The 27452-nt window shown below is 52.8% G+C and overlaps 1 protein-coding gene across 4 annotated transcripts; it reads left to right on the forward strand.

Annotated features, from left to right (window-relative positions):
* Window positions 1-1927: 1927 nt before the first annotated feature.
* Window positions 1928-27452, forward strand: MOB3C (MOB kinase activator 3C). Of its 4 annotated transcripts, none has more exons than XM_063344917.1 (7): window positions 1928-2396; window positions 2653-2732; window positions 3048-3108; window positions 3633-3780; window positions 11061-11561; window positions 21410-21612; window positions 25889-27452. In XM_063344917.1, exons 5-7 carry the CDS (start codon window positions 11141-11143, stop codon window positions 25916-25918), a joined length of 654 nt encoding a protein of 217 aa, XP_063200987.1. In that variant the 5' UTR covers window positions 1928-2396; window positions 2653-2732; window positions 3048-3108; window positions 3633-3780; window positions 11061-11140; the 3' UTR covers window positions 25919-27452. The 4 variants fall into 4 exon arrangements, with proteins under 4 accessions (XP_063200987.1, XP_063200989.1, XP_063200988.1 ...); XM_063344919.1 differs by having other exon boundaries at window positions 3052-3108; XM_063344918.1 differs by lacking the exon at window positions 2653-2732.

Below are 27452 nucleotides of genomic sequence, written 5' to 3' on the forward strand. Positions count from 1 at the left end.
GGCTCCAGACCACTGAGGGTGGGAGGGACCCCATCTTGCCTTGAAGTATTTTGGCTCTATCTTGCCTGGATGTAAATCCTGGCCGTGAGTTCCCTCTGGGATCTTTGCTATAAGGCCAAACCCCCTCAGTTTTGGATTTGTGCCCATTTTTTGCTGGGGTTTGAGTTGAAAATTTCCTCCTGGCTTGGCATTAGCTGTCAGGAGTCACATCTGCTCTGCAGACCTCTGCCTCCTGCTCACGAGGTCTGAGGCCATTTGGTGGTTTTCTGCATCGCTTGGGGATGAGCGTGGACGCTGGTGCCTGCTGGGTCCTTGGGATGGAGGACAGCAGCGTTGCTCAGCCCTTGCTGGGTCTCAGGGCAGCTGTGACGCACGAGTTGGGAGCATCCAGCGTTGGGGACACTCCCCAGGTGCCAAAAGACTTTGCAGAGCTGCTGCCACTGCCTCAACCTGCTGGAGCCAGGCATGGGGCTGGTTCCCCAGCAGCCTGGAGGAGCCTGCTGGGCTCCTTGGGCCAGATCATGGTTTTTGGGGGTGTTACTTCGACCTGAGACCATCTGCAATGACCATGAGGGATTTGCTCAGGAGCAGGGCCAGACTGATGTGGAAAAGGCTCTGCCTCCACCAAGACAGCCCTCAGGTCCTGGGGAGCATGTACACCCAGAGCCGAGCTTTCGGGGTTACAGCTGTTGTACTGAATTAGCTGATGATGGTGGTGGGAAGCAGCCAAGCAGATGAATTTGTCACCTCGTGCTTCCCTCCTGACCCAGGAGCCGAGTGTGCAGGGCACTTCGCCTCCAGGTTTTACCTTTTCTGCAGAAACATGCTGTAGGTCTGAGACATCTCAGCCGTCTCACGTTGCAACGGGTGCCAAGCACAGGTGAATCCTGCATGTCCTCGGTGTGTCCTTCCGTCACCTGGCTGACAACCTGCCCTTCAGCCATATCCCAGATGGGGACAGGCAGGAATGCAAGGGGCTGCTGGGGTGCGCAAAGCCCCGATTCCCTCTGGTTCCGGCCAAAAGTGATCTGCTACTGCCTGATGCTGTGGGTGCTTCAATGTCCTCTTTGCTCCTAAGATGCTGCTGCAGGTGACAAATAGCTTCTATTGCACCTGCATGAAACCAGCGCAGGCAGAACAGATGCCGTGTAGGGCCTGGGCTGAGCTCCATCGTGGCCGTCTGCTCTGGGAGGCTGCTGGAAAACGGAGGGTGTTTGCCATCGCTGGGCACGTAACTTTATTTTCAAAGACTGTCTCTGAACATTGTTCCTCAAGAGCAAACCCTGGCGTCACCCGGAGCTGAGAAGCCCCGTTACGAGGGAAGGAATCCAGATCCTTCCAGGGGTGCACAGTCTCCATGGGGCCGGAAGGTAAAATCCATGGCCACAGCAGGGGAAGCCCGGCGGGGTTCGGGGAGGCAAACCTGAGCCCTCCTGCTTCGTGCAGCGGCCAGTTCCTCCCGTCGCCTCGGGCTGCTGGGTTTGTGGTTTCCTTTCTCACACTCCTGCTGCTCCTTTACCCCACACCTCGCCCCATCACCGGCAAATGCTTGGCTGAACCTGAGCTCAACACACATTTAAGCAAAGCCGAGAAATGTTTCCCTCGCTACAACCGTCCCAGGGCCAAACAACTGGAGAACAAGTTTTATGAGGAATGGCTGAGGGGGCTGGGGTTGCTCATCCTGGAGAAAAGGAGGCTTGAGGGGAGACCTTCTCGCTCTCTACAACTGCCTGAAAGGAGGGTGTAGAGAGGTGGGGGTCGGTCTCTTCTCCCAAGTAACAGGCCATAGGACAAGAGGAAATGGCCTCAAGTTGTGCCAGGGGAGCTTTAGATTGGATATTAGGAAAAATTTTTACACTGAGAAGGTTATCGAGCATTGGAACAGACTGCCCAGGGAAGTGGTGGAGTCGTCATCCCCGGAGGTATTTAAAAGACGGGTAGACGTAGTGCTTAGCGATATGGTTTAGTGATGGGTTTTGTCAGTGTGAGGTTGATGGTTGGACTCGATGATCTGAAAGCTCCCTTCCAACCTAGACAGTTCTATCATTCTATGAATTTGCAGACGTTTCCGGCAACGCCAGCATCTCGTCCCACCGTGGCTGAGCCGGGCTGCTCCCCTGGGGAAGACACGCGACCATGAGCACCAGGGCCGTGCTGCTGCCTCCCACCCGGCTGCAACACCCGTAAGCATCGCACGTGGGGTGCTCCACGAATTTTAAATCCCCACCTAGGAGTCTGAACCCCGGCGCCGAGTCCCAGCCCGCGCTGAGCCGTCCCACGCTGGCTGGCCGCCCCTCTGGGCGCTGAGCGTGCCGGCGCAGGCTCGCTTTCGCCGAGCGGTATTTAAATACCGCAACGTGCTTCAGAGCTCACCCCACCTCCAAGACCGACAGAAAGTAAGTCTGCTCCGTTGCTCCGTGCAGTGAAAGTTTTTCTGTTGTTTTTTTTTTTTTTTTTCTTTTTCCCTTTCTTTTTTTCTTTCCTCTCTCTCTGGCTTTTCTGTTTTGGATGGCGTCCAGCTTGGCCTGGCACTGAAACCTCCGGCTGATTTTTGTGTGCATGCAGAGCCGGGGGGGAGGATGAAGGGAGAGGGGCTGTGCAAAAGACGGGAGGGGGGGAAAATACATCAGGATTCTATCTCCTTTTCCCCAGCGCGCTGCTGTCCCGTGAAAGCCTGGAGCCAGCCAGCGGCGCGGGACTGTGTGCCAAAGGGACCTCAGCGTCCAGGAATGGTGCGTGGGTGTGGGTGCCCACCCGTGAGCGTGGGTGCCCGCTGTGGTGGGTGGCGGGGGCCGGCAGACCGGCTTGCAGCGGGTTTTCCAGGGACAGCTGGAGCTGACGGCAGGGTCAGGACATGACATCACTTGCCGGAGAAAAACCCTCGGCCCCGGGTTTCTGTAACGAAACCCCGTCGAGCGCCGGAGCGCGGCGGCTCTCCCTGCCTCTGCCATCCCCAAACCGCCGACAGTCCCGACGGGGAGCCTGGCTTGGACTTCTTTTCTTCCTAATTTTTTGTTTGCTTGTTTGTTTGTTTGTTTTTTCCCCAGTAAGAGCGGAAAGTGCAGCGGAGGGATTTCAGGCTGGAAGCCAGGCGTGCCGGGGGATGAGGTGAGTGCTGGGGGTGGAAAAAGCCGGTGCCGCACCCCCAAGGATGCTTCTGGGGTGCTTTTAGGCACGGGTTGGGCAAGACGTGGTCAGGGTTAGCCAGGGAAGGAGCAATCCTTCCTCCAGCCGGGGCATGGACGCCTGCAGAAGGCTCTTCCCCTTCCTCCATCATGTCTCTGCTCAGCTGCCAGTGTGTAAATACCGAGGGAGCCTGTTTTGGGGATGCGGGAGGGTCCGGGAGCTGCCGCTGGCGGGGCAGGGGATTAGTGCAGATGGCCCAGGGTGCGCAGGGGAAGGGGGGACACGCAGGGGAAGGGGGGACACGCAGGGGAAGGGGGGACGGGCGGCCCTGCCGGCAGCTCGTGGTGGGGGCAGAGACCCGTTTCCCGGGTGGGACAGTCCCGGCAGCGGTTTTGCTGGTGTCAGAGGGAGGGCAGAAAGTTGTGGGCGGGGGAAACTGGGTGAGACTGATCAGCAGAGATGGGTTTTCAGCAGCTGGCATGTCTCCCCTCCTCTTCTTCCCCAAGCTCGCAGGCTTGGAGCTCCCGGTGTTTGGGATTACGGCTCTGACAGTGGAGTGATCACCGTTGGGACTGAACCAGAGCAGTCGGGCGCTGTGGAGGCTCTCAGCAAGTCAGTGGTGGCAGCAGCGACATCCCAGCCCCCAGGAATGAGGTATCCCCAAAGAGCCCTCAACCCCACACGGGCATCACCCCCAAAATGAACTGGGTTTGCTGGCTCTAGCCTGGAGAGATGGGGCTTTGCTTTTCTGTTTGTAGGCATCTTGAGTGACTCAGTAAAAACTTTTTTGGTGCCTTTGGGCCAGGCCATGGTCCTCAGGGAGCTGCTGCTTTGCTGGTGGCGTGGTGGGGAGGGAGGACAAGGAGTGGGACAGAGCCAGGGGACAGTGGGGCTGGCCAGGGGGAAAGCCAAGGTGTGTGCGGTCCCGTTCCGGGAAGCCGTGCTGGGTCCGTTTCACACGAGTTGGGGATTTCCGAGCATCAGACGAGCTGGGGGAAGCACTAGGGTGGCTTCCCACTGGCAGCTGTCCCCAGCCAGGGCACAGGGGGCTGAGTCCTGCAGCTGCTGCGGGGGTGGCTGTTCTGGAGACGGGTGTTTGGGGGCTGTCTCGGAGGATGCTCGCACCTCTCATGGGTCTCTGCAGCACTGGGAGGATTTGCACAAGGCGGGTTTGGCGGCAGGGAGATACCGCCGAGAGTTCAGGGCTTCTCCGCAGCTCCCCCAGCCCGCGTGCTGGGCCTTGATCTCCCTCCCGGCATCTTGTCTTGGCTCGTTTCCTGGAATTTTCCATCGTTTGGGTTATATTTGGGATCGTCAGCCAATAACCCCGTTTCTCACGGACAGCCCAGCTGGGGCTTGGCTCCAGCAGGAAGCACAGAGGGAGTGGGGCCAGCGCCCCGAGACCGTACTCCACAGCATTGTCCTTCTGCAACCCCCCTTCCTTGGGCGATTAAAACCAGACGTGGCTATTGCAAAGGCTGGAAAAGAGGGGATACTTTCTCTCTCTAGGAGCCCCATATGCCCACAGCTCCTGGCTGGATTGGGGTTGGGGTGGCTGCAGCGCAAGGGATGCTCGGGAGAGGCAGCTTTGGCCTGTGGGGGGCTTCTGATGTACTTCCACGTCCACCAAGAAGAAACCCTGGTTGCAAAGATGCTCTAGGACAGACGGAAGATCAAACTTTTCAACAGGACCAATCTAGGGCTCAGAGACAGGGCTGTTGAGTCAGCAGCCAGACAGTAATGCTTCCTAGAGCAGCGAAAAGCCAGCCGAGCCCCGGGGCCAGCTGGTTTCTGGTCAGACTGTCCATCTGGAGGCTGGCTGGCTGCTTCGGGGCTCTGGCAGACGGTGGCTGAGCTGATGCCTGCCCTGCTCCTCCACCGCGTTCAGGGCACGACGGGACTTCTACGCTGCCTGTGGTGGGGAGAAGGGAATCCCCTAAAGCAGGGAAGCAGAAGTAGACAACTGGGTGGCCGAAGGCAAGATGCCCCGGGGAAGCCCGAGGGGGATGTGTAGAGCTGGTGGTATTTAACCTCCGCTTTGCTCTACGGTGCCTGGAGCCGCGTGGATCTGCGCTCTCCCTCTGTGGCCTCTTCCCAGAGCAGGAGTCTCCCTGCGGATTGCCCATGGGGTTGGACCCCTCGTTGTGCTCCCCGGCTGTTTCACCACCGGCGAGGGTTGGAGCGTGCTGCTAAAGCAGCCGCCTGCGGTTTCCAGTCAGATGTTTGTGTGAGTGTGTAACCGTCTCGGGACGGATCCAGAGAGGATGCGTTTGGCACCAGAGGTGCTGGTGTCGGAGCCTTCTCCTCTCCTTCCCCTCCACAATCTTTAATGCTTCCCAGAGGCACTTGCAAAGCACTTTTCCCCCTGAAGCCTCTGCTTTTGCAGCCCTTAATATAAAGGCAGCGTGGGGAGGGAGGGTTTTGAAATTGGGGAAACTGAGGCAGGGAGCGCAGGCCCATCCCCAGTGCACATCACCCTGGAGACCAGCGGTGTGTCTGATACTTCCTGCTGGGTTTCTGACTAAAGCTTATTTGGGGTCAAAAATGGAAGTTCTTGTTGGTGACCTTGCCTCGTGCCTGTAGGACTGCGGGGAAGGAAGCCCCCCTCCCGCCGCTCTGCCTGCTTTCCCCTTTTGTTTTGCCATTTTCTAAACAGACCTTTCAGAGTTGTTTTTAATTTACAACAAAGCCTTTGCCTTGCTGTGTTCCTCTGTGGTTTTCAAATGATAAAAAAAGAAAAGAAAAAAAAAAAAGCTTAAGTAAAAAACCAAAACAACTCTCAAATCTGAAATTAGCGGCTTAGCTTGACCCTGAACTTACATATTCCCCATCCAGTTCATTTCCTTTCATCTCTGGACCTACCAGCAATCTAGGAAATCAGTTTTTCACGTGTCTCTGCCTGCTACATCCCTGGCAGCGGCTCTGCCTTGCTCTTGCAGAGCTTAACCCTGTGCTTATTTGGTTCTTGCTAAACCCAATTGAGTTTTTCTTCTGCTGCCACCGGTAAAAACAGGGGCAATACTGATGCCAGCAGCCTTCACAGCCGCGGACGGGGTTTTGTGGCCATTCAGCTGGGTTTGAAGCCAACCCCTTGCAAAGCCAAGGCTATTTTGGGCTCGCGCATGGGGGTGAGCACCGAATACACCATGGCGTGGATGTCCCATGGGAAGCGGCGGCCTCTTTCCACCCGGCAGCGTTGCTCATCCTCCTCTGACCATCCTCAGCGGGGACACGGGGTGGCAGCGGGGAAAGGCTCCGGCTCCGCGGCCGCCTGCTTCACTCCTGATCTGCTCCTGGGTGCAGGATGAGGTTTGATTTGAGGGTTTGCAGATGCTTCAGAAAAGGATGTGTGAGCCCCCGGGGTGCCAGCACCACCCCGTGATGGGAACTGCGGTGCGGTGAAGCCTTTGGGTTCAAGGGATGCAGCCTTTGCCAAGGCTCCTCTCGGGAAAGCTTTGATTTCGCACGTGGGAACCGAAAGCAGAGACCTGCAGGTTGCCACCGCGGCAGCGGTCCAGGCCCCGCCGGCACAGGCCAGCACTGGGATGTGTGCAGTCATGTTGTAGGAAACTGCTGTCTAAGCTTGTTGAATGGCAGCTCGCCCTTCAGATTTCCCAAAAATGGGCAGTATGAGCAGCGATTTGGACTTGGATGGGTCTCCTGTCCCACCCCAAGCCCCAGTGGACCACGGTCTGATTTCCAGGAACACGACAGCCCTGAACGTCAGCTGAACTTCGCACTGCAGCTAAACCTTGGAAGATCTCCCATTTTCTGTCTCTTTATATGGACCTGTCCCAAATCCTCGGCTGATGACGGAAGAGCACCAGCCAGGTTGGATGCATGAAGGTGGAGAGTGGGAAAACTTGGTCTTCCATTCACTGCTGATGCCCTTTTCCACCAATTAGACTCAGGATGCATCTGGGACCATTCCCAAAGGATTTTGCCTTTTTTCCCAGAAAGCATGGGTGGGGCTGGATTCCTTACCAAGGGGAAACCGAGGCATTAGTGACTTTGCAGAGACTCTTTGCTCCAAGGTGGTATGTCCCATCTCAGTGTTCCAGCTACGAGGGCCATAGCTGGTATTTAAAGCCCCCGTCCAGCCTCTGTGCAGCTCCCTCCCTGCACTGCTCATGTCCTTCCCTGCACATCGGTCTCTCTCCGCAGTGAAAGCTTTGGAGCGAGGTGGAGAACAAATTTGTTTTTTGGCCCGGCACCTCTCCTTGCTTCTTTGGGTCGTAAATCCCAGGATGTGTTTTTGGCTTTGTGTTAAATTTAACTTCTGGAGAGCATTTTTCTCCAGTAAAGATTCACAAGGCCTTTTTAATGACTTGGTAATTTGGTAGCGATGCTGGCGAGGATCTCAAAAGCAAAACCACTTGTGTTACTCCGGCGTGCACCGCTGCCCGGGGAGCAGAAAGGCTGCGGTGCCGTGCCAGCATCCCATGGGATTGGGAGACAGGTCTGCTCCGAGCACTTGGGCAGCAACAGGTTTTGCTCCCCCTTCCTGGGAATCTCTAACAGATGCATGGTAGGAAAACACCTGGCAGATGTTTAGCAGGTTTATTGCTCTTTTTTTTGTTTTGTTTTGTTTTGTTTTGTTAATCGATGTTTTATTAGTGGTGGTGCTGAAGCATGAAGCACATTCCCACCTGCCTGATGAGCGAGAGCAGCTTGCAGGGTAACACAGAGATCCAGCTGTGGACGATGCAGAGATGCAGTTGTGGGATGAGTTACGGGGCAGTAGGACGGCTTTGGGAGATGAGACGCAGAGTTTGTTTCCCAGTGAGTGGCTCAATATTTGCAGAGGATTTTCAACGTGAGGCACGGGACCATGGGAACTGCCCCGTGTTCACAGAGAACAGATTTCATTGCTGATGGCCTGCAAGTGATGTGTTTGATGGGATATCATCTGCCAGGGTGGCTTCTCATCACCCTGGAACAACCCAGTCTCTGCATGGAAGAGCCCGCAAACAGCAATAGCTCCTGGAGCAGAGCGAATAGAGCCAAGGCCAGCAGAAACAGTGACACAGTGAAATGCCAGTTGGCACAACTTGCCTCGCTGAAGTCCCAGGGAAACCTCCTGCGTCAGGTCCCAGTCGCTGCTTGTGTTGATGTCAACCTGGAGGGACTGGGTGGCCTGGTGGGATCGGGCTGGTATAACACGGGGATAACTGAGTTGTTCATCCTCCGTCTACCCGGCAAAGAGACCGAGGACACGGGCTTGGCGCAGGGCTGTGCGATGCCTGTCCAGCCCTGGTGGCTGGCAGTCACTGGGCTTTACCTGGGTGCTGGGCCAAGGGGCTACTCGGCTTTGTCAGGGGTCGAGGACTGGCTGGGGACGGGGATGAGGGAGCTGCAGGATGGATTAGTGGGGGCTGCATCATCCTCATCCTGGGAAGCTGCCAAGTGTCAGATGGGGAAATCCTGACTTCTTGTTAGGTGCGTAATTTTTTTATTTTTGCTCATTTTAAGGGCTTTTATGTTTCAACCAGAGCCCTCTGCTGCTGGCTGGTGACAGGGGAGAGAGAGAGAGGAAAAATAATCCTTGTCTGAGCGTGTGCTGGCCCCCTCCCTCCCCACGCTGGCTGCAGGGCCAGGCACTGCTCAGCCCCATCGCGCCTACCTCCATACGGACAGACCCTGCTGGATGCCTCATCCCGAAGGCCGTCCCAGCATTTCCTACATTACTAGATTAGGATCTCCATTGCGGTAGTTATATATGAATAAATATGTATGTATGTATATGTACATATTTTAGAAACTGTTTGCATGCAAACTCCTTGAGAGGCTTTTTTTAGAGGTGTTATCAACAGGATGTGCCTTCAACACGTGACAGCTGGGTGGGAAGCCCCAGATAAGGGCTTTTCTTTACAGCCTCTGTGTGCCCAGAGTCCCCTGGCCTCCACTGGTCTCCCTCGGGGTTGCCGTACCAGAGACCCTTCCCCCTGGGACAGGTAGGCGTCATGACATGACGCCAGCTCCCTCCCTCCACTGGCATTTTGGTGAGCTCGTGCTTTTTTTTTTTTTTTTTCCAAGTGGGGAACAAGCTCTTTGACACAGTTGGCGCCAGCCGCTTGGGGCAGGCGAGGAAAAAGCATCCAAGGAATATCCCCCAGTCATTGCCCTTCGGCAATAAATGAGGACAACAGGCTTGGTGCCATTATATTCCCACCCAGCAATGTGGTCTGGGGAAGGTTTGCAGACACCCCAGTATTAGTCTGCTGCATAACGTTGCGTGATGGCTGTGACATCCTCCTTGGGGCAAAAAGCACTTAAAAGCATATGGTTTCAGGTCTGGCTGTACCTGGGTACGGCAGAGCATGGCGGGGTTTGGTACCACCATGCTGTGAGCTACGTATCGATGGCAAAGCAATGCTCCGGCCTACGGGAAAGGCTGTGGTTAGTGCACCAACAGCACCCGCGCCGGGCTTCGCACCCACGCCGGGGTTTGCACCCACGCCGGGGTTTGCACTTGCACTTGCACCCACACCAGGGTTTTCCCCTCACAGCCACGTGCTGGCTGTGGTGTAGAAACCCCCACAAGGCAGATCCTGCTGGTGTTTGGGGTGATCACTAGGTCCTGCTGCATCCCGGTGATGCCCCCGTGGGTGGGATTTGAGGAGAGCATAGGGTTTCTCTTGCAAGATGTTTAACGGGTCTCTGCTGGACAAAGTAGGATCTGCTTGTGGCTCAGGACTGAGTTTAGAAAACAGAGTTTATATAGCAAGCTTTTGGTTAAAAGCTATCTTGCTAATGATGAACGTGCACCCACATTTTGCTTGGGCAGTATTCCCTCCTTCTCGTGACTTTGGGTAAGTCACTTCCCCTTTCCGTGAATCTTTCTTCTTTTTCTTTTTTAACTCTTTCTCCATCTTCTCCCGTCAAAGGGGAGGCTATTGGAGACCTTTCTCTTCCCTAAGCTTTATCAAAGCATTTAGCACAAGGGGGCCTTGATCTTGCGTTACCACCACCGGTGATGAGCGCAGGTAACTAAAGGCACAAGTGTATTTCAGCTTGTCCAGGACAGCCTGGGCTGGATGGGATTCCCGCTGGAGCTTCAGGGAGGAAAAGAAAAAAAAGGGGAAATACCGCAGCCCTCGTCTGTGCTGCTAATCCCGGGCAGGAAGGGGTGAGCTCAGCGCTTTGCAGAGCGGTGACTTCCAGACCGAGTCACCCGGAGCATCAACTCGCCACCCATCCAGCTCCTGTGTGCATTGTGTGCATGCCGGGAGGGATGGCCGCATCCTGGCACGTCACGTTACTGTGCTGGGCTGCTGTTTCCCTTCTTTGCATGCGGGTTTTGTTCTTTTTAAACAAACACACAGGGCAGAACAACAAAAATAATCCCCCCCCCCCGCTTTTTCCCATTGATCTCGGCGCTGGGGCTGTGTGAACCAGCAGCCAGCTGTGGTCGCAGCGCGGTCCCCAGGGCATCGTTTGCCAGCCGCTGCGGCAGGGTCAGGGGTTATTTGTAGTGAGAAATCCCTGGGGAAGAGATGCTTCCCCTTTACTGGAAGAGGAAAGGGCCACAAGGTTGGGACTGTCCGGGCTGGTGAGCTCCACTGATATCGTGGCTCTCACTTTATCGCAGCAGTTACTGATAAAAGCCCCAGAGGTAAGAGGCTGACAAGAGCCTGGTGAGCTCCTGGTGCGTGCAGGAGGGAAGGGCTCTGTCTGACATCGAGCTCTGCACGGGGCATGTGTGGCTGCGCTCGCCCTCTCCAGTGCCGGGAGCTGCTGTGTGAGGTGGCAGCGGCTGCTTCAGGACACCCTGGTGGGTGTGGAGGGGCCGGGAGCTCACCCCAAATCTCCATCCCCATGTGCTGCCACAGCAGCACGGCCAGCCAGCATCCTGGTGTGAATTTGTCCCTCCAAGCATGCCCACATGTGCAGCTGCCTTCATAGGTGACCCAAACTTCTCTTTCTCCTCTCAGAAAATTTCAACCCTGAAGATCCCCAGCTTTGGGTTTCACGTTGCACCGAGCCTCTGCCCTCACCCTGGCCGGCGCTGCCCATGATGGCGTTGTGTCTCAAGCAAGTCTTCAACAAAGACAAAACGTTTCGTCCTCGAAAGAAGTTTGAGCCGGGCACCCAGCGCTTCGAGCTCTACAAGAAAGCCCAGGCCTCCCTCAAGTCTGGGCTGGACCTGAAAGCGGTGGTGCAGCTGCCTCCCGGCGAGAGCATCAATGACTGGATCGCCGTGCACGTGGTGGACTTCTTTAACCGCATCAACCTCATCTACGGCACCATGTCGGAGTACTGCACGGAGAAGAGCTGCCCCATCATGTCGGGTGGGCTCAAGTACGAGTACAGGTGGCAGGACGATAGCAAATACAAGAAGCCGACCAAGCTGTCAGCCCCGCAGTACATGTGTATGCTGATGGACTGGATCGAGATGCTCATTAACAATGAGGACATCTTCCCCACCAGGATAGGTGAGTGTGCTCTGGTTCTTCGCGAGAGGGCTGGGATTGTAACCAGTTCATTTTCCCAAGCCACTAGTGCACCTCAGGGTTGGTATTGCTGAACTTGGTAATCCTAAGGATAGTGGCCTTTCCTCCTCAGTGTCCATCCCACACCCCCTTGCAAATTGAGCTTGAGATTCCTCGTCCGGCTCATAGGAGATGTTGAAAACACTGTTCTCCTTTTCTGTGCTTGAATTTTTCCCCATATTCTGTGCTTGTGAGAAATGAGGGCTGATAGATCAGCTTCCTTGCCCTTCTTCAAGGAGCTGAGCCACAGGGCTGGTTGGAGGTGGTCATCACGCATCTGCAGTGTGCTCTTCTCTTGACTAACCAAGTGAATTTCTTTCTGGTTCTCCAGGTAGGTTCATGTTCCCAAGGTCTAACCCTCGTCCCACCTTACTGCTCCACTTCTCAACTCCCTTTCCATCTCTGCTAATTCATCTCAGCCCTGATTACACATCACATCTTGCTATTCACCTGAGGCATTGCCCAAGCAGAGATGTCTGACCCAGGATCTGACCTTTCCAGCTGCCAACCCCCAGCGTGTACGATGCATCCCTTCAAAAAGTTTGGCCTCAAGAGCTTGCAGCAGCTGCCAAAGGCAACACAGATTGCAAACTAACCTCTCTGCTGCTGACCTGCAGCGCTTGGCAGCTGCTGGGGCTGATATTAGCCCTGCTGCTTAGCTGCTTTCTTGTAGTCTGGGGAGATGAGTTCAAGGGCTGGAGCTGATGCGTTGGCTGGTGGGGCTGCCGGAGCCTCAGGTCATGCCTCGGAGCTATTGCTTTTCAGAGGAAACACAAAACTACTTCAATGTAAAATAAGATTTAAGGAGCTTTGGGGGGAACGCCTCGCTTTGCAAGTCTGCTTGACCTTCTCTGTTTTCCCAAGCAGCACAGCTGAGAGAGCCGTAGGAAATCAGTGCAGTTTAGGCTCAGGATTTTCATTAATACACTGGGAAACACTGAAGAGAATGATCTGTGTGGGAATACTGGCTGCCACTTTTTGTCATAGCTTCATTTGGCTGTGCTGCAACATCTGCTTGTGTGTCTTTTCCGCGAAAGTCTCCAGCCCGCAGAGGCTCGGAGGGGTCACAGCTCTCTGAAAGCAAAAAGGGTGATGGTGCCTGCGGCCAGGTTGTGCCAAACTCTTAATTTCAGCTTTCTGGGATGGGGTGATCCCCCAGACCCCTGGTCTGACCTGTCTGTACTGACTTTGCCTGGGGTTAGGGTAGTACAACTCGCCTTCCGGGGGTTTCTTTCTCTGTCCCTCCATCACCTGAAGCCAAGACCTGCAGGCAATCCCTGCCTTCTTCCCCTCGCCGGCTGTCTGGGGCAGGCCGGGTAGTGCAGTGCCAGATCCTCGTGCCGGAGGACAGGCAGATAGGCTGGGATTCACCGTGGCCATTCCCTGTGCCATGGAGGCATCCTGCCCACGTTGGTTCAGTGGGCTCCACACATCCCAGCGGATGGAGGAGGCTGGAAGTGTGTCTAGCTGACAGTGTCGGTGCAGGACGCTCCGTGCCGGCAGCCCCAGCTCTGCTGGGGACAACAAAGTCCCTGTTGATTCCGGCTGCAGCTGGGCACGGGCTCGCTGCTGCCAAGGGGTGAGACGTCAGCCACAGGGTACAGGCTGGGTCTTCCTCTTCCCGAGGCGGCTTGTTCCCGAGGAGAAGCTCTGTGTGCCATGAAAAGCAGGGGCGCAGACGTGGATTTACTCCGTTTTGCCTCTGGCCAGAAAGGAGAGTGTCCTGGTCCAACTTCGTGCCTTTCAGGTGGGATTTGGGATGTGATGCTGCTTGAAAGCTGCTGAAAGTCTTAAGACCTCAGAAAGCAGGCAGCCATGGAGGGATGGTGGCATCGCAGCACCCTCCGCTCTCCCATGTCTCCCTCTGAGGTGCAAAAGCCAAGTACAGTCGTGGTCCTGCTGGTTTCCACCCCACTTCTGGCACTTCTCCCTCCGAGATGTAGCACATCCCGACGTGGGGAGGGATGGCTGTTACCTCTGGTTTCCACTTCTTTTGTTTCGGCGTGGGGGTAGTTCTGGGTGAGATCCAGGCTGGCTGCAGGCGGTTGTGGGGCAAACCCATTTCTTCTCTCTTCCAAAGCCGTTCCCAGAGTCCCTCTTCCAAGCCCCTTTCTCGAGGGGTGACCCTCATGTCCCTGAGTGACTTCAGTCCCCTTGCTGGTGTCTCTTGGTGCTTCTGGCCTCGGACATGTAAAAGGGAACTTAGCCTGAGATTGTACTTTAAAACACATGAAAGGCTGCTGTGGAAGGCAAGGGGAGGAGGGAGCTGATGGCAGTTTGTCGTCAGTCTGTCCCCAATTAACTGCCTTTCACTGGCCTGCCTTGCGTGCTGGGTAATTGCTCGGCAGCTCTGGCATTTCAGAAGGTGGAGGTGTTTGGCCGAAGGGAAATGTCACATCCACCCCTTCCTGACTGGCTGCTCCTCATTGCCGGATGATGGGGGAGGCTGCGGGACAGACTGGGAGGGAAACAGGGCTCAGGGACAATGGCCAGGGCGAGATAACGGAGATGCTCATCCTCCCTCCTACAGAGCCAGCCCCTTGGGAAAAGACCCAGGACAAGGGGAATAAGACACTGAGAGGACACAGGGGAGAAGACAGCTGTTTTAAGAAGGGGGAGAAGTCTGACAAGGTGATGGAGCGAAAAATAAATTTCATGCTTTGGGTTTGAGGTGAGGCGCTTCAATATTAGTTGTAGAGATGGGATTTAGCATGAAGGTTTGTTCCACTCCTGCTCATGCCAGAGAGGTCCACCGGCACGGCTGACCACCATCTCGGCAGGTGTTTCAAGATGTGGTGCATCTCAGCTTTCCCTCCTGGCCCCTCTTTGCCACTTGCAATAAAACTGTCCCAGCACAAAGATTTCCGTGGCTAAGGCCACCTGACCACAGACAAAACAGACTTTTTTTTTTCTTTTTTGAGAAATAGCAAGTGTTCCCCAGACTTGCTAACGCTGCCTGAGGCTAACCTCAGCATCCTTCTCCATCCAAAAGCTACAAAGCCTGAAGCAGCACATGATTCAGCAGGGCTCACGGCTGTCCTGACAGTTAACGGGGAGGTATTTCAGGGGTCAGACTCGGGAAATCCTTCACCCTGAGGTGGAAGGCTCAGCTGGAAATGAGCAGAGATGGTTCACTGGCTTGTGGGCTCACAGGGTCCTTTGGCATCATGGGGGAGACCTTGGCTGGGTTACATGGGCACAACTCCGGTGTCCAGACCGGAGCTGGGCTGATCTGCACCACTAAAGCATCTGGTCCTTCAGCATATGTCAGAGTTGGGAGGGGAGCTGAGTGACCTGGGTGACAAACACCTTCGGTTTAGGCAAACTGCGTGATGCAGAGGTTGTGCCATCTCTGCAGCGAGGCCGGAGGGGCAGCCGACATCCGAAACGGCAGCAAGGGAGCCTGATGCCAGCAGACAGCTTGTGACCTGGCAGAGCTCACCAGCAGGACCACAGCCCTCCGATGGCATGCTTGCACCAGTAGAAAAATCCCTATGGTGGTTTAATGGGCTGCCAAACCCTCTGCGTACCACAGCAAGGGGCAGGGGGTGATACTGCGTCTTCTCCAGGGAAACCCACCTGCAGGGCTTGGTCCCACTGAAAGGCTTTGCTGTATAATCCTTCCTCTGGAGCGGAAACCTGTTTGTCTGCTGGTCAAGATGAGATAAATCCCTGCATGGGGGGAGCTGTGCCAACCTGATCTCTATAAATCTACAGCAGCAGCAGCTTTCCCAGACGACCCGTATCAGTTTGCATGTGCTAGAGCTCTGTTTCCACTCTTCCAACCAATGTAGCTGCCCTGAAAAATACATTTAAATGAAGAATAAGCATTGTTCCCATGCAGGGAAAAGAATAAATGATTCTACAGGTGCGTTTTTAGCAGCTGGTAAAGCTATATCAGTAAATTTCTTCAGTGAGTGGCCACATGAACAAACTACCACCTGGAAAATATCGACTCCTCCTGGTAATCGTTCTGCCCGGTGGTGCCTGGTTTTAGGGAGCTGGTGCTGGGCGTCAGCACGCTGGGGAGGAGGATTGGGTGGAGGGGGTTTGCAGGGCCCGTGGCAGTCACTTGGCTGTGTCTGCACCAGTCAGGCCAGCTGCTGGTTGCACAAGGCCAGGCATCCGACATCAGCACCATCGCGGCTGCTGAAACCTCTCTGATATTAATTCAGTGCGGACGCAGGGTTTGGACCAGACCCAGCGCCGGAAACACCCCGCGCTCTCTGCCAAATGTGCCTGCGGCTCTAAAGAGCATCAGTCACAGGAGATTTTGGAACAGTTCTTGGAAAGCTTTTCAAAACTCAAGCTCTGCCTTTCAAGCATGGTCCCAAAGCAATTATAAAAATCAGAGAAAACTTGGTGCAAAATTATCCAATACTTTCTCCCCATAACAACAGGAGAAAAATGTTCAGAATTCAGCTAATTATTGCCGTTCTTTCAGCTGGCTATTTTTTTATATGATTTGTCTTTTTTTTCTGCCTATTTTCTTCCAAAATTAACACCACACCAGCTTGCAGCTGCCATCATGCCATTAGTTTTAACCGAGGCTTTAAAGAAGTTTTTTTAGGAAAAAATGAATCACCGAACACTACGGTGGCCAAAATGGAATTGAGAAATAATAACAACAACAATAATTCATCACGTAGTCCACTGAATTACTGCTTTTGCAGAGGAAAAAAATACAATTGCCAAGAAGCAAAATAGCTTCCCGGTACTGATTCATCACGAAAAAATTAAATTGGCTGGAGCACGAGGGTTAGGGACAGGAGAGATGGCAGGAAAGATCCAAGAGCCATTTTCAGTCCCTTAACGTAAGTGCAAGCACTTTGTTACGTCTCATTTTCATTTCCTTTTACACTTGGTCCCACATGGTTTCCTTATGTTTTGAAGGAAAATCAGCACAGAGAGGGGAAAACAGATTTCTCGGAGCATTAAATCACATCTTGGGGTTTTCAAGCAAAACATCCAAGATAAACTGAAGGTGCTAATTCATTTCAGGGCTGTGAGTCACGCCACTCGCCAGCGCCCTGGCTGCGTTGCAGGGAGTGAAATTGTACCTGCTGTACTTACGGCTTTTGCCCTGGCTTGGAGCATGGATAAGGTTCTCCCTCTTCCGCTGTTGTCGATGGATGCTCTGCTCCACTCCTCCTGGGATCAGGCTGGGTTTCTGCCCTGGGACAGGAGGAGCTCCCAGCCGCCAGCCGTCTGGTCTGCATGCAGCATCTGGGTAGCACATACCTGTGATCACAGGTGGAGAAGAAGAGGTGACCTTGTGTATAAATGTTTTTGCCGGCATCTGAGTGAGCTCACGTTGCATCCCATGGTCCCCTCCTCATCATTTATCACGCAAGAAGAGTTGGAGGGGGGCTACTGGCTGCTAGACTGTGGGGTTGCTGCTGCTTTCTCCAGGTTTGCTGGATGGTGAGCGTCAGTGAATTAAACGTAACGGTAATTTCGATGCCTTTAGTTCAGCCCAGGTGGGTTTTGTGGTGTTCTGCTGTCCCTTGGGGCAGGTGGGACCAGGATCGGTGGGATGCACTGGGATGGTGTTGCTGCATCCCTGTAGGTGTGTAGGGCTGGGAGGCTGAAGCAAACGCAAGCAGCATCACCCTGACAGGGTGGTTTGTCAAAACTTGGGGCTCCATCCTGACTTTGCCCTGACCTGACATACTTCTGCTAATAGGCCATCTCAGCCATGCCGAGTCAGTCCCACCAGCCTCATGCCTTCGGCTCACCAAGCTGCTACCTCCTGCTGCTTTGTGCCACTATGCGCCATCTCCGAGATGGAGGAAGTCCCCCAAGCAAGGGCCACCACTGCCCTGTTACCAAGTGTCGCTTATCAGCACATTGGCCACCAATGGGGTCTCTCCACCGCCGTCTGTAACGCCAATCTGCCTGGCCCAGCCTGGCAGGGAGGTGGGAGCCATGGTGGGAGCAGCCTGCTGCCCCACACGCTTGGGGAATGGATTCCCTCCTTGCTGTCATGGTGACCTCTCCTAGCAGCCAGGACGGCTCCAACATGAACGTATGGGGACCTGGCTGCTTGGTTTAAAGCTAAATATCTGGAAGGGCAGGATAGGTGCATGGCCAGCGCAGAGATCCCTGTCCCAGGGCTTTTCCCTTGCTGGGATGTGCTGGCTGCAATGCGTGCCTGGCTGTAGGGAGAAGGCACAGCCTGCTCTCACTGTGTCCCCTCATGTGCCGGAGAGGATGTCACATGCGTTGTCTGCTGGACATCCGCTGCGCCAGCAGCCGTGACCCAGGGCAAGCTGTGTTTATGCCAGATCCTTCTGCTGCTCTCCCCAGTTTGCTCAGATACAGCCTTTACTGGAGAGCCCTTTCCTTGCAGCTCTGGGCGAGGGGATGGGGACTTTCTCCAGCTCCTCGCCAGCATGGCCAGTGCCTGCTGGGGCTGCCGTGTGTTGCTTTCCAAGCCACTGGAGATCAGCAGCAAGGCAGGACTGCTGCTGGCGGAGGCAACCTGCTTATCAGATATCCGCCCTGCTTCCTTCCCTTGGGGAAGCGCTCTGATCAACTGGTGCAGGCCCCCATGCCAGACGCAGGGTCCAGTCGAGCATCTGTAGCCTGTATGGAGGGTCTTGGCACAGGAGGCACAGATGTGGCTGCAGCACGAGGAGGGGAAGCAGGACTCAGTGGCCCAGGGTAGTGTCCTGCGCTGCTGGGACTGCTCGTGCTTCCCTGGGCGTGTGTGAGTGAGAGGGGTGATGTGGCGAGAAAGAGCCAGAGCCAGACCCCAGTGGTCCTTGGACCCAAAGGACCTCAGTGGGTGGTGGTTTCATGACATGGTAGGGTGAGGCGTGACCTGTAGAAGCCCATCCGTGACTGCTAGCCACCACTACTGCTTGGCCATGTCTGGATGGGATGGCCACACACTGACACCTTGTGATGGACACAAAGAAGAGCAGCCCAGCTTCACCTCCCAGGAGCTGATTCTGCTGCTGGGTTCCTGTGAAAGCACAGTGGTGGGGTAGCCAAGAAGGGTACTTGTAGGTCCTGGCAGCTTGGTGATACCTTCCAGGCATCATTAGGTGCAGCATATCTCAGCCGCTCCCATAGTTGCCAACGGCCATAAGATCTGGATGAGACCTTTAAAGGTCCCTTCCAACCCAGACGATTCTATGATTTATGCTAAATCTCTGTTCCCTGGTGCGGAAGCTGCTTTTGGAGAACCCAGGACATAGCTGGAGGCGTCTCCCCTCTAATTCTCTCAGCTGCCAGCATGTCCATGAAGACTTGCTGGTAACTGATTCATAGGACAAGACGGTTTCTGGTTAACCTCAGGACAAAAGTGGTGGAAAGCCACTTGTCACCATCTGCCAGCGCTAGAGGTGGCTCATCTACAGCAGTATCTGAACCATAGATGCTGTCAGCCCTGGGAGTCTGGGATCCTTTTGATCTGCTGTTCACTGTCTGATCTTATTTCTTTCTCAGCTCCGACTGGGTTGGGGTTTGCTGCTTTCCTTCACTATCACTCTTTGCAGTTTGGCGATAAACTCTTGGTGGCTGGTCAGGTCTGATTCCTTCCTCGCTGCCTGCTTTGAGCAGAGGAGGCACTAGGCAAGTGGGACTCGTGACAAACTGGAGGCGACAAATGCATTGCTGTCTGACGGCTGAGATCCCGGCAGCGACTGCTCACCTCTGCTCCCAGGGAGACAGGCTGTTCAGAACAGGGTGTATTCCCCAGCCGGGGCCCAACCATGTGCGCTCATCGGAAATTACTTACTGTGATGAATTTTTCTTTATTAAAAAAAAAAGTTTCTTGAATGGTTCTTCAAAGCTGGTCTGCAGGGGCCACCCTAACGGCATGTCTGGGTCCCCAGCTGGGTGATTACAGCTTTTATTTGCTCAGCAAATTCTCACTCAGCGCATAAAGCTCAAATGAAGCTGTTGATAAAGCACTGTGAACCTCCTGAGTGCAGGGAAACCTGGAGATTCTCTCTCTGATCCCTGCCCTTATCAGACTGCCAGGCAAAGAGAGATCTGCAGTCAAGGGCGCAGGGTAGAAGCAGATCTCCAGTACTGTCTCTAAGCTGCTGGCATGGGGACAACCTGGTAGTCCTTTGCCAGATGCGAGCACCTTTCCCAGAAATGGGAAAATGCGATCTGTTAGAGCTGGCAGTGAAGCAGGTCACGCTGAGGTCCCTGCTGTGGGGGCAGCCCTGTGGCTCAGCATCCTGGGGGTTATGCAGAGCAGCGGCCGTGATTCAGTCTCAAAACCACCTCTCGGTGTTCACGGAACGCTGAGCCGAGATACGTGTCCTCCTCCAAGTGGTGGCTGGGACATCCACCTGTGGCACGAGCACACGAGCTTCTGCCCTGCCCACCGCACCCACGCTGTGCACGAAGCAAAGCAAGACTGGGCTGGGCTGAGGGGGACGATGGTTCACACCAAAGATCATTTTCTGTGACGAGTGCTGCGATACTGAACCCCGGGCATTGAAAACACAGGCTCCACGTGTGATGTTGCGGGAACAGATCCTTCGTGTTTGCCACCCACAGAGGAGAGGGGCACGGCACCGCTGCTGGGAAACAAAACTGCCAGGAGCCTTTGGGAAAAACAATTTAATTGCCTAGCCAGGCTGATGAGGAAGATTCAAAGATAAAATTACCATTTTTAATTTTTTTAGCAAAGAGATTTGCTGATGCTTTCCACAGCACAAAATGTGTGAGCTAGCCATGGTTGAGTGGAGATTATCTGGAAAGATTTTTAAGAGGTTATGTGCTGCATTAGTAAGAAGCTAAGGGAGGAGGCTGGTAAACCGTTGGAAGGGATGTTTTTATTTTGTTCTTTGCAAATTTGCATTGAATTGCTCCGGGGAGAGGAAGAAGCCTCAGGAAAACAAATTCCAGTTGTTTCATTTTCCTCCTCTCAAAAAAACAAGCGTTCGGGGTTTCAAAGCCATGTTTCCTTTAGAGATTTACCCCAAGCTTGCTGACACTGACTGTATCACACCTCTGAGATTCTCAGTGTGATAGCAGCGCATTTAGACAAGGATGGAAATGTGGAGTATGAAATTGCGTCCTGGTGTGGGACAAGACTAAAAGTGTAGAGCAATGTGTGGTGCGTCCCATTCTTGAACAACCTAGGAGGACATCTCAGGAGGGAGCATCTTACAGGTGCAATGAAATTACAACCTAAACATCATTAAGATGGGTAGTTTTCTTCCTGTTTTAATGAGACATTTGTCAATGAGACATTGAAAGAAGGATCAGGAAAACAGGTAGAAACCCCACCCGTTTCTGTTGATGCATCAGAAGTGATGTTTGAGGGTGTGTGGAGGAAGAAAAACAGTATGAACCATGCTTTTGATTCAGAGGACCCGGGAAGGTATTTTTTTCTGCTGGGAGGAGATTTAGTTTTGTTCATGGACCTGGGTAAATAGAATTTAACTTATGCTGTGCCTGCACAGGCTTGCAGGCAAAAGGCAGGGAGAGAGGGCAGAAGGATGCTCTGCCAGATTGCTCTGGGTAGAGCCAGATGTGGAGAGATGTGGTCTCCTCCACTGGATGAGAAATTTTCTCTCCTAGGGCAACTCCCCAAATGCTCAGACCGTGCCTGTGTGAAATTGCTCGCTGGGCAATGAAGAAGTACGTGGGGAGAGCTAGATGGCACATTGCCCTGGTGGAGCTGTCACTCCTGATATTACCCAAAGGAGTCCTTGCTCCTCATCCATGACTGCCTGTTAAGCGTGACAGTGACATTTAAACGCTAGCTGGTTTTTTTTTGGAAATGGTCAAATGGCTTCCAACTTGCTTCTACTTTGCAGGTGTTCCCTTCCCCAAGCAGTTCCAGCAAGTTTGCACTAAGATCCTCACCCGCCTCTTCCGTGTCTTTGTCCATGTCTACATCCACCACTTTGACAGCATCATCAACATGGGCGCTGAGGCTCACGTCAACACCTGCTACAAGCACTTTTACTACTTCATCAGGGAGTTCAGCCTCGTTGACCATCGGGAGCTGGAGCCTTTGGTAAGGATGCCCCAGGGATGGGGAGGAGGAGGGGGTGAGAGTGGCATGGGCTGAACACAGCACGGGTAGAGTCAGGTTGGGGTTGGACTCTGAGCAGTGCAGTCACCCTCTCTGGATTCTTTCAGCCACCCTACCTCAGAAGCACACCCATGTTTTCTGTCCTGTAACCATCAGCCTTCGTGCTCTGAGCAAGAACTTCCCAGCAACACTGAGGCAACTGTTAACCCTTTGAAAACCCTCCTTAAACTTTGCCTCTGCTGCCATGTCTATGAATCACTCTTCAGTATCCTCAGGACCACCGTAACGTAGTGTCCCTCTGTACTGTCTTGGTAGCTCTAATGCAATTTGCACATCAAAGTGTTTCCAGCCAGTTGTGTCCACGTGGCCTTCAGGGGTCAGATTTGAGCCCGAGTCTCCTCTCCACAGCCTTGAGTTTTCTTATTAATGGACAAAGGTCCCTGCTTGAGATCCTGGTGTGAATTACAATGAGGCTGCGGGAAGGCAAGCCCCAACAGGACACGCAGCTCCAGACAACAGCTACAGAGACTAAGCTGGAGAGGCCCCCCTGGAGCTCCAAGTTTCTCTGCAGCCTCCCTTGGGAAGCAATTAGCCAGGCAGAGAGTGAGAGTCCTTGAAAACAGCAGGACTGGTGGGAAGCAGAGGCCAGACAGCTCGGGCACATAAACTAGAAAATGCACAGAGTTAGTTTTGTAAGAGAAGCAAGTGTGTCACAGGCAAGGTTGAGTGTGGTCTGACCTAGGGAGGACACGTTGCAATGGGGGGAAGAATTAATAGGGAGCCCAGTAGTTAGCACACTGTGATAAGGGCTGGGTTACAGAAAAGGCCGTATGCAGCGGCAGAGAGCCAGGGAAGACTGAGAGGATCTAATCCCAGAGAGAGAAATAGCTGAGAAAAGTCCCAGCATGAGCTGCCTGCTTAGGAGTATCGGGGGGGAAGGATGGGGGTATATGCCCCTGCCCCTAAGTGCTAAGTGCTTTGCTCCTTCTCTGCTTTCATTTGTCTCAGTCAATTTTCTGCCTGTCTGCTCTGATAGTGATCTGGGGAGATGGAGAGATGATGATCTGATCAGGGGAGACTTGAATGACAGCAGCATCTACATTAATTATTTGGTAGAGTTTGATTGTGACCTATATTATCATAATGGCCCTCAGCTCCAGAAAATGGCAACTCAGCGTCACTCCGTCCTCTGTTAGTCTCCCTTACCACCGCTCCTCTTGACAAACTTCTTTAGCAGTGATATACAGCCCATAATGGTGTCATCTCCTTTGACTGATGCTTGCTAATGTAAATAATTAACACCTAATAGCCAAAGCAGAGGCTGACATTGCTAAATAGGCTTTCAATGCCAATGACTCACATGTAACACGGGATGATTTATGGGTCTGGATGAATCTCAGACGAACAGATTTTCCTGTGTGATGCAACCAGGGTTAAACTACAAGGAAATGAGACACATTTACCTCTAATTTCTTAGTGTGCCCATTACCCGGCATCCGAGCCCTACAGCACACGTAACCACATGTGAGACATCCTTCCCCAAGGTGATGACTTGCTGTAGGTGCGTGTGTGTGAGTGTCCTGCAACTAGAGGATGGCTGTGTCCAGGACGCAATGCTGAGCTGAGGAGGGAGGGAGAAGTTGCTGCAGCTTACGAACAACTTTCAAAAACTGAAAGTGGTCCTTCTGGCTGTGCTGTTCCCCCAGGGAGGCTGCAGCTTGGCACTGCCATCAGTCCGTAAGTCTGCATGGATCAGGATTGAGCCAGTAGCTTCCAACAGCATTTCTCTCTGCTGTAGGCAGGGAAAGCAATAACGGGAAGTTTCTTCATGAGCATTCCAGGGGCTTTTCAATAAGCCCCCGGGACCTGGCGTGGCTCCAGTTCATTGTGCTGCGGAGCATATGGGGAGCCCAGTGTTCATGCTGTTCTGGCTTTGCTTCAGCAGCAGTTGTGAGGATGCACAAATAGTAACATCCAACCTCTTCAGCACTTTCCACTTGACCTCAGTCCACTTTCCTGTGGCTGATTACTGTCCCCAAACTAGGACAGAGCATCAGTGACTGGCTTTCCTCATTCCCCTTCTAACTGGGCTGCACTGTAGCTGTTTCCTGGCTCCTAAGTGTCTTCAGGTCCTGAAGGATTCATCAGCTGGGTTGACACTTAAGCAAGGACAGTGCATTGCATCTGCCTTCCTTTCAGCTAAGACTTTTTGCAAGTTCTCAAGGTTTGTGGAAAGGTAATAATCTCACAATAGGGATGAGATGAGATGAGATGAACTGTCCTTGAGAGGTTCAGTCTCTCTTGACTGCCTCATAAGCCCAGACAACTGTCCTAACCTGGAATTTAGATGGCCAAAGTTAGTCCACATGAATCCTGTGACAGAGGAGACTCCTGCCTGCAGAGGTGCCTGTTCCATGCACGTGACTATGGAAGGCCACCAAGCATGTGGAGGGAGCACATCTGGAGCAGGGCAGCAGGTCTGAGTGCCATATTATGGTTGGAGCTTTCCAGATGTGGGTTTTCTACTTAGGATTCGAGTTTTCAGAGTGAGGAGTAGAAGAAAGAAAAAACAGCACCTCCTCAGCCAGAAAATATCCTGTTAGGCCCAAATATCTTAGAAAAATTACAGGGATTGTGGAATGAAGGAGTTCTTGGTTTCTAAGCCTGCCTTTGTCTGAATCTCCCTGTGCTGCTTTCCCTTTTGGCAAGCTTCTCTGGGACGTGATTTCTTAGCAGCAAATCTTGGGCACAGAGAACGAGATAAGTTCTTTCTACCGGCAGAACGAGCGAAAGGCAGTGATTCACTCTCTTAACAAATCAAGAAATATGGGGGCAGAGAGAAGCTGTGCACTTGCTTCCTTGACAAGGGCAGGTCATGGTGCTGGGCAGCAGCGCTGGCAGAGGTCCATCTGGTTACGTACTAAACCAGAGCTGTGGGGATTTCCAGGGTGTGAAGAATGCCTTGGACATTTGGGGCCAGCCTGAGGAGCTCGTGGGTGGCTTGGCAGTCCACTGGCCACCCCAACCCATCCTGTTCAAGGCTACTTTTGTGCATGGTGCTGTGCTACGGGGGTGGGCTGGATGCTGTTGCAAGAAGATATTCACAGTCTTCTCACCCCCCCTCTTCTTTGTCCTTCCAAGATGTTTGCAAACGCTTCCCGTTTGCAGTGTGATTTTGTAGCAGAGCATCGGCTTTTCATTTGACGGCAGGGTTCTGCGCTCGAGTGATTTTGCATGTTACTCCTACACAGAAGCCCTGTCTTTGCCACTCTCCCCCGATGGATTTTAAAAACAAAGCTCTCAGCACTGAGGAGCTGAGATTGCAGCTTCTGTCCCCATTGATTATATCACTAAAGGGCCTTTTATAGGGTTACTCAAGAATCATACTACTTTTCTAGTTCTCCTTTTTTCAGAGTTTTGTCCTTCCTTCTCTGCAGACCAGTCCTACTTCAGATCTATTTTGGGAGTACATTGTGATGTGCAAACCTTTCTCTGGGGTGTGTGAGGGGGTCTGTGTGCACACGCAGATTCACAAGCCATGAACCTGATGAGCCAGAGGGAATCACAGAGTTTCCTCACTGCAGCAATGTACGTGATTTGCAAGCTATTAGTTGAGCTCCTCAAGGCAAGGACAAATACCATCTTCCACCAGCTGAAAGCTGGGCACCTTCCTAATGCAGCTGGCGTGACGCCATCCTGGCTAAAGAAAACATACTCTTACCCTAAACAGAGCTCGCTCTTGCAGGAGGTTTCCTGCAGCCCTCTGTTATTAGCACTCATTTACATTGCAGTGTGACCATGGGATCCCTTGACAAAACCACAGGTCCTTTGGGTGAGCTGTTGTCACCTCCCGGAGCGAGAGCTGGGAGCAGCTCCGTGTCCTGTCTCCCTCTGCGGCTGCAAACGGAGGCTCTGAGAATGGCACTGGCTTGTCTGGCTGCTCCGTGGCTGAGTCAGCAGCATGGACCTGCATCTTTCAACATCTCAGCCAATGCTCTTTCCTTGGACTGCTCGCAAAGCTAGGGCATGGCCAAAATAACCTTGTGCCACGGAGACCAAGGAGGATGCCAGGAAGGAGCTGCTGAGGCAGAGCAGTTCCCAGGGGAGCTGGCATGGGAAACAGAGAAAGGCTTCCTGAGACTCCCACGGTTGCTTCCTTGGGTTGTTTTTGGACACTTACCAAACCTCCTGACATGTCACTCTAGTAAAACCTGTCTTTTTGCACTTACTGTTTCTTTTCTCTCACGCTTCAATGCAGAAAGAAATGACAGAGCGAATTTGCCACTGAAGCATTTTGGCAGGCGAACTCAACTGGCTCATTTGGAGCCTGACAGGCCAAGACACCCTGTGGTGGGAGACCTCTTTCCAAGGACTTGCTCTGGGCATTTCAACTCAATGAACTATGAAGACTGCAGAAGAGCCTCTTCAGGCCAGGGCTGAATCCTAAGCTTGCCAAACATCTCTGGACAGATTTTTTTTTCAATAGATCCCAGTCTCTGTTGTGTGGCTTCTGTCTTAGAAAGCCACTGACTTACTGGAGAACGAGACAAGTTTGGTTGACTTTTGCACACTCTGGCTTCTAAGACTCAACCCCATGTCTGATAACATCCCTTCAGCTACCTTTCCTCTTGTTTTGTCCTCAGCTACACCCATCTCCAAATGTTTTATTAGTGATTCCTGCCCTGTGAGCAGGTGTGACCCTGCCTACCAAGTAATGCTGTTACCTTTCCCACACACAGTGGGTTTGTGATAACGTCTGAGATCAACTCTGCAAAGCTGGTGACATTTGATCCCAACTGTCTCCAGGTGGTTAGTTGCCCATGTACCACTTTTAACCATGGCCTATGAATGTCTCTCCTTCTGCCCTAATTCATGCTTTACCAAAGAGACCATTTTTCCCCGCAAGGGATTTTTTTATGCTTGGCAGAGGGGACTTCATGATGTTCTAAGATGCATCCAGCATTGCTTGGACTAATGGCAAGGTGGCCTCATGAGAGAGAAGGAGAACTAGGCCACCATTTAGTGTGATCAGCACTGTATACCTGAGAAAAAATCAGAAAGCGGTGGAAAGAAACTGTGGCCAGAAAACAACTTTTTCAACATTTCAGCATTTCCTGACATGTTGTCTTGGCTCAAGATCAGCAGATGCTGGCTGTAGAAATTGTTTTTCCATTATCCAACCCTACAGCATAGTAAATCAGGTAGAGAAGGACTTTAAGAAGCATGTAATCTACCTGTTCTTCCAAAAAGGCAAGATCAGTTCTTAAATCTTCTTGACTTTTTGAAAGCATACCATTGCTACCTGGTCTGTGCCATTATTCCCCTGAAAGGTATTACATCTCAAAATTTCTTCCCCTCTTGCTTGCAATGCCTCGTAACTAGTGTTGTGTGCCCTGTGCCATTTTTCTTTTGACAAGAGTTGACGTCTTTTTTTTTTTGACTCTTTTTGGGGAGTTAAAATCAAATCGTCTGAGCCACAGCAGTGTTAGGTTTGTGTTTCCTGCCCTTTTTCTGGGAAAGTTTTGTATACCAGACACAGCTGATATTTATAATCTGGGGTTTGCCCATATTTGGGGTAGGGAGGGGATGTGGCCAGAAAATGTAAATATTTAGGCCAACGCTGAAGTGCACAAGTGAATTTTTAGTGCTTGAAGCACTTGTTTTGTTGTGAAAATCTATTTTTTTTAATCTTGTGTACCAGATGTATATTTTTACATGGAAATAAAACAGAGCAAAATGGACGCAAAACCACCTGATACATCATTCCAATATTTTCTGTGTAAATAATAGGTAGAAGTCCAAACATTTCTGTTCTGTTCCTA

This window comes from Chroicocephalus ridibundus, chromosome 8, assembly GCF_963924245.1.
Source record: "Chroicocephalus ridibundus chromosome 8, bChrRid1.1, whole genome shotgun sequence".
Lineage (NCBI taxonomy): Eukaryota > Metazoa > Chordata > Aves > Charadriiformes > Laridae > Chroicocephalus > Chroicocephalus ridibundus.

Coding starts and splice junctions, on each gene's coding strand:
- MOB3C (XM_063344917.1), top strand. CDS start 11,141: ATGATGGCGTTGTGTCTCAAGCAAGTCTTCAACAAAGACAAAACGTTT. Junction 11,562..21,409: donor CATCTTCCCCACCAGGATAG/GTGAGTGTGCTC, acceptor TCTACTTTGCAG/GTGTTCCCTTCCCCAAGCAG. Junction 21,613..25,888: donor ATCGGGAGCTGGAGCCTTTG/GTAAGGATGCCC, acceptor GCTTCAATGCAG/AAAGAAATGACAGAGCGAAT.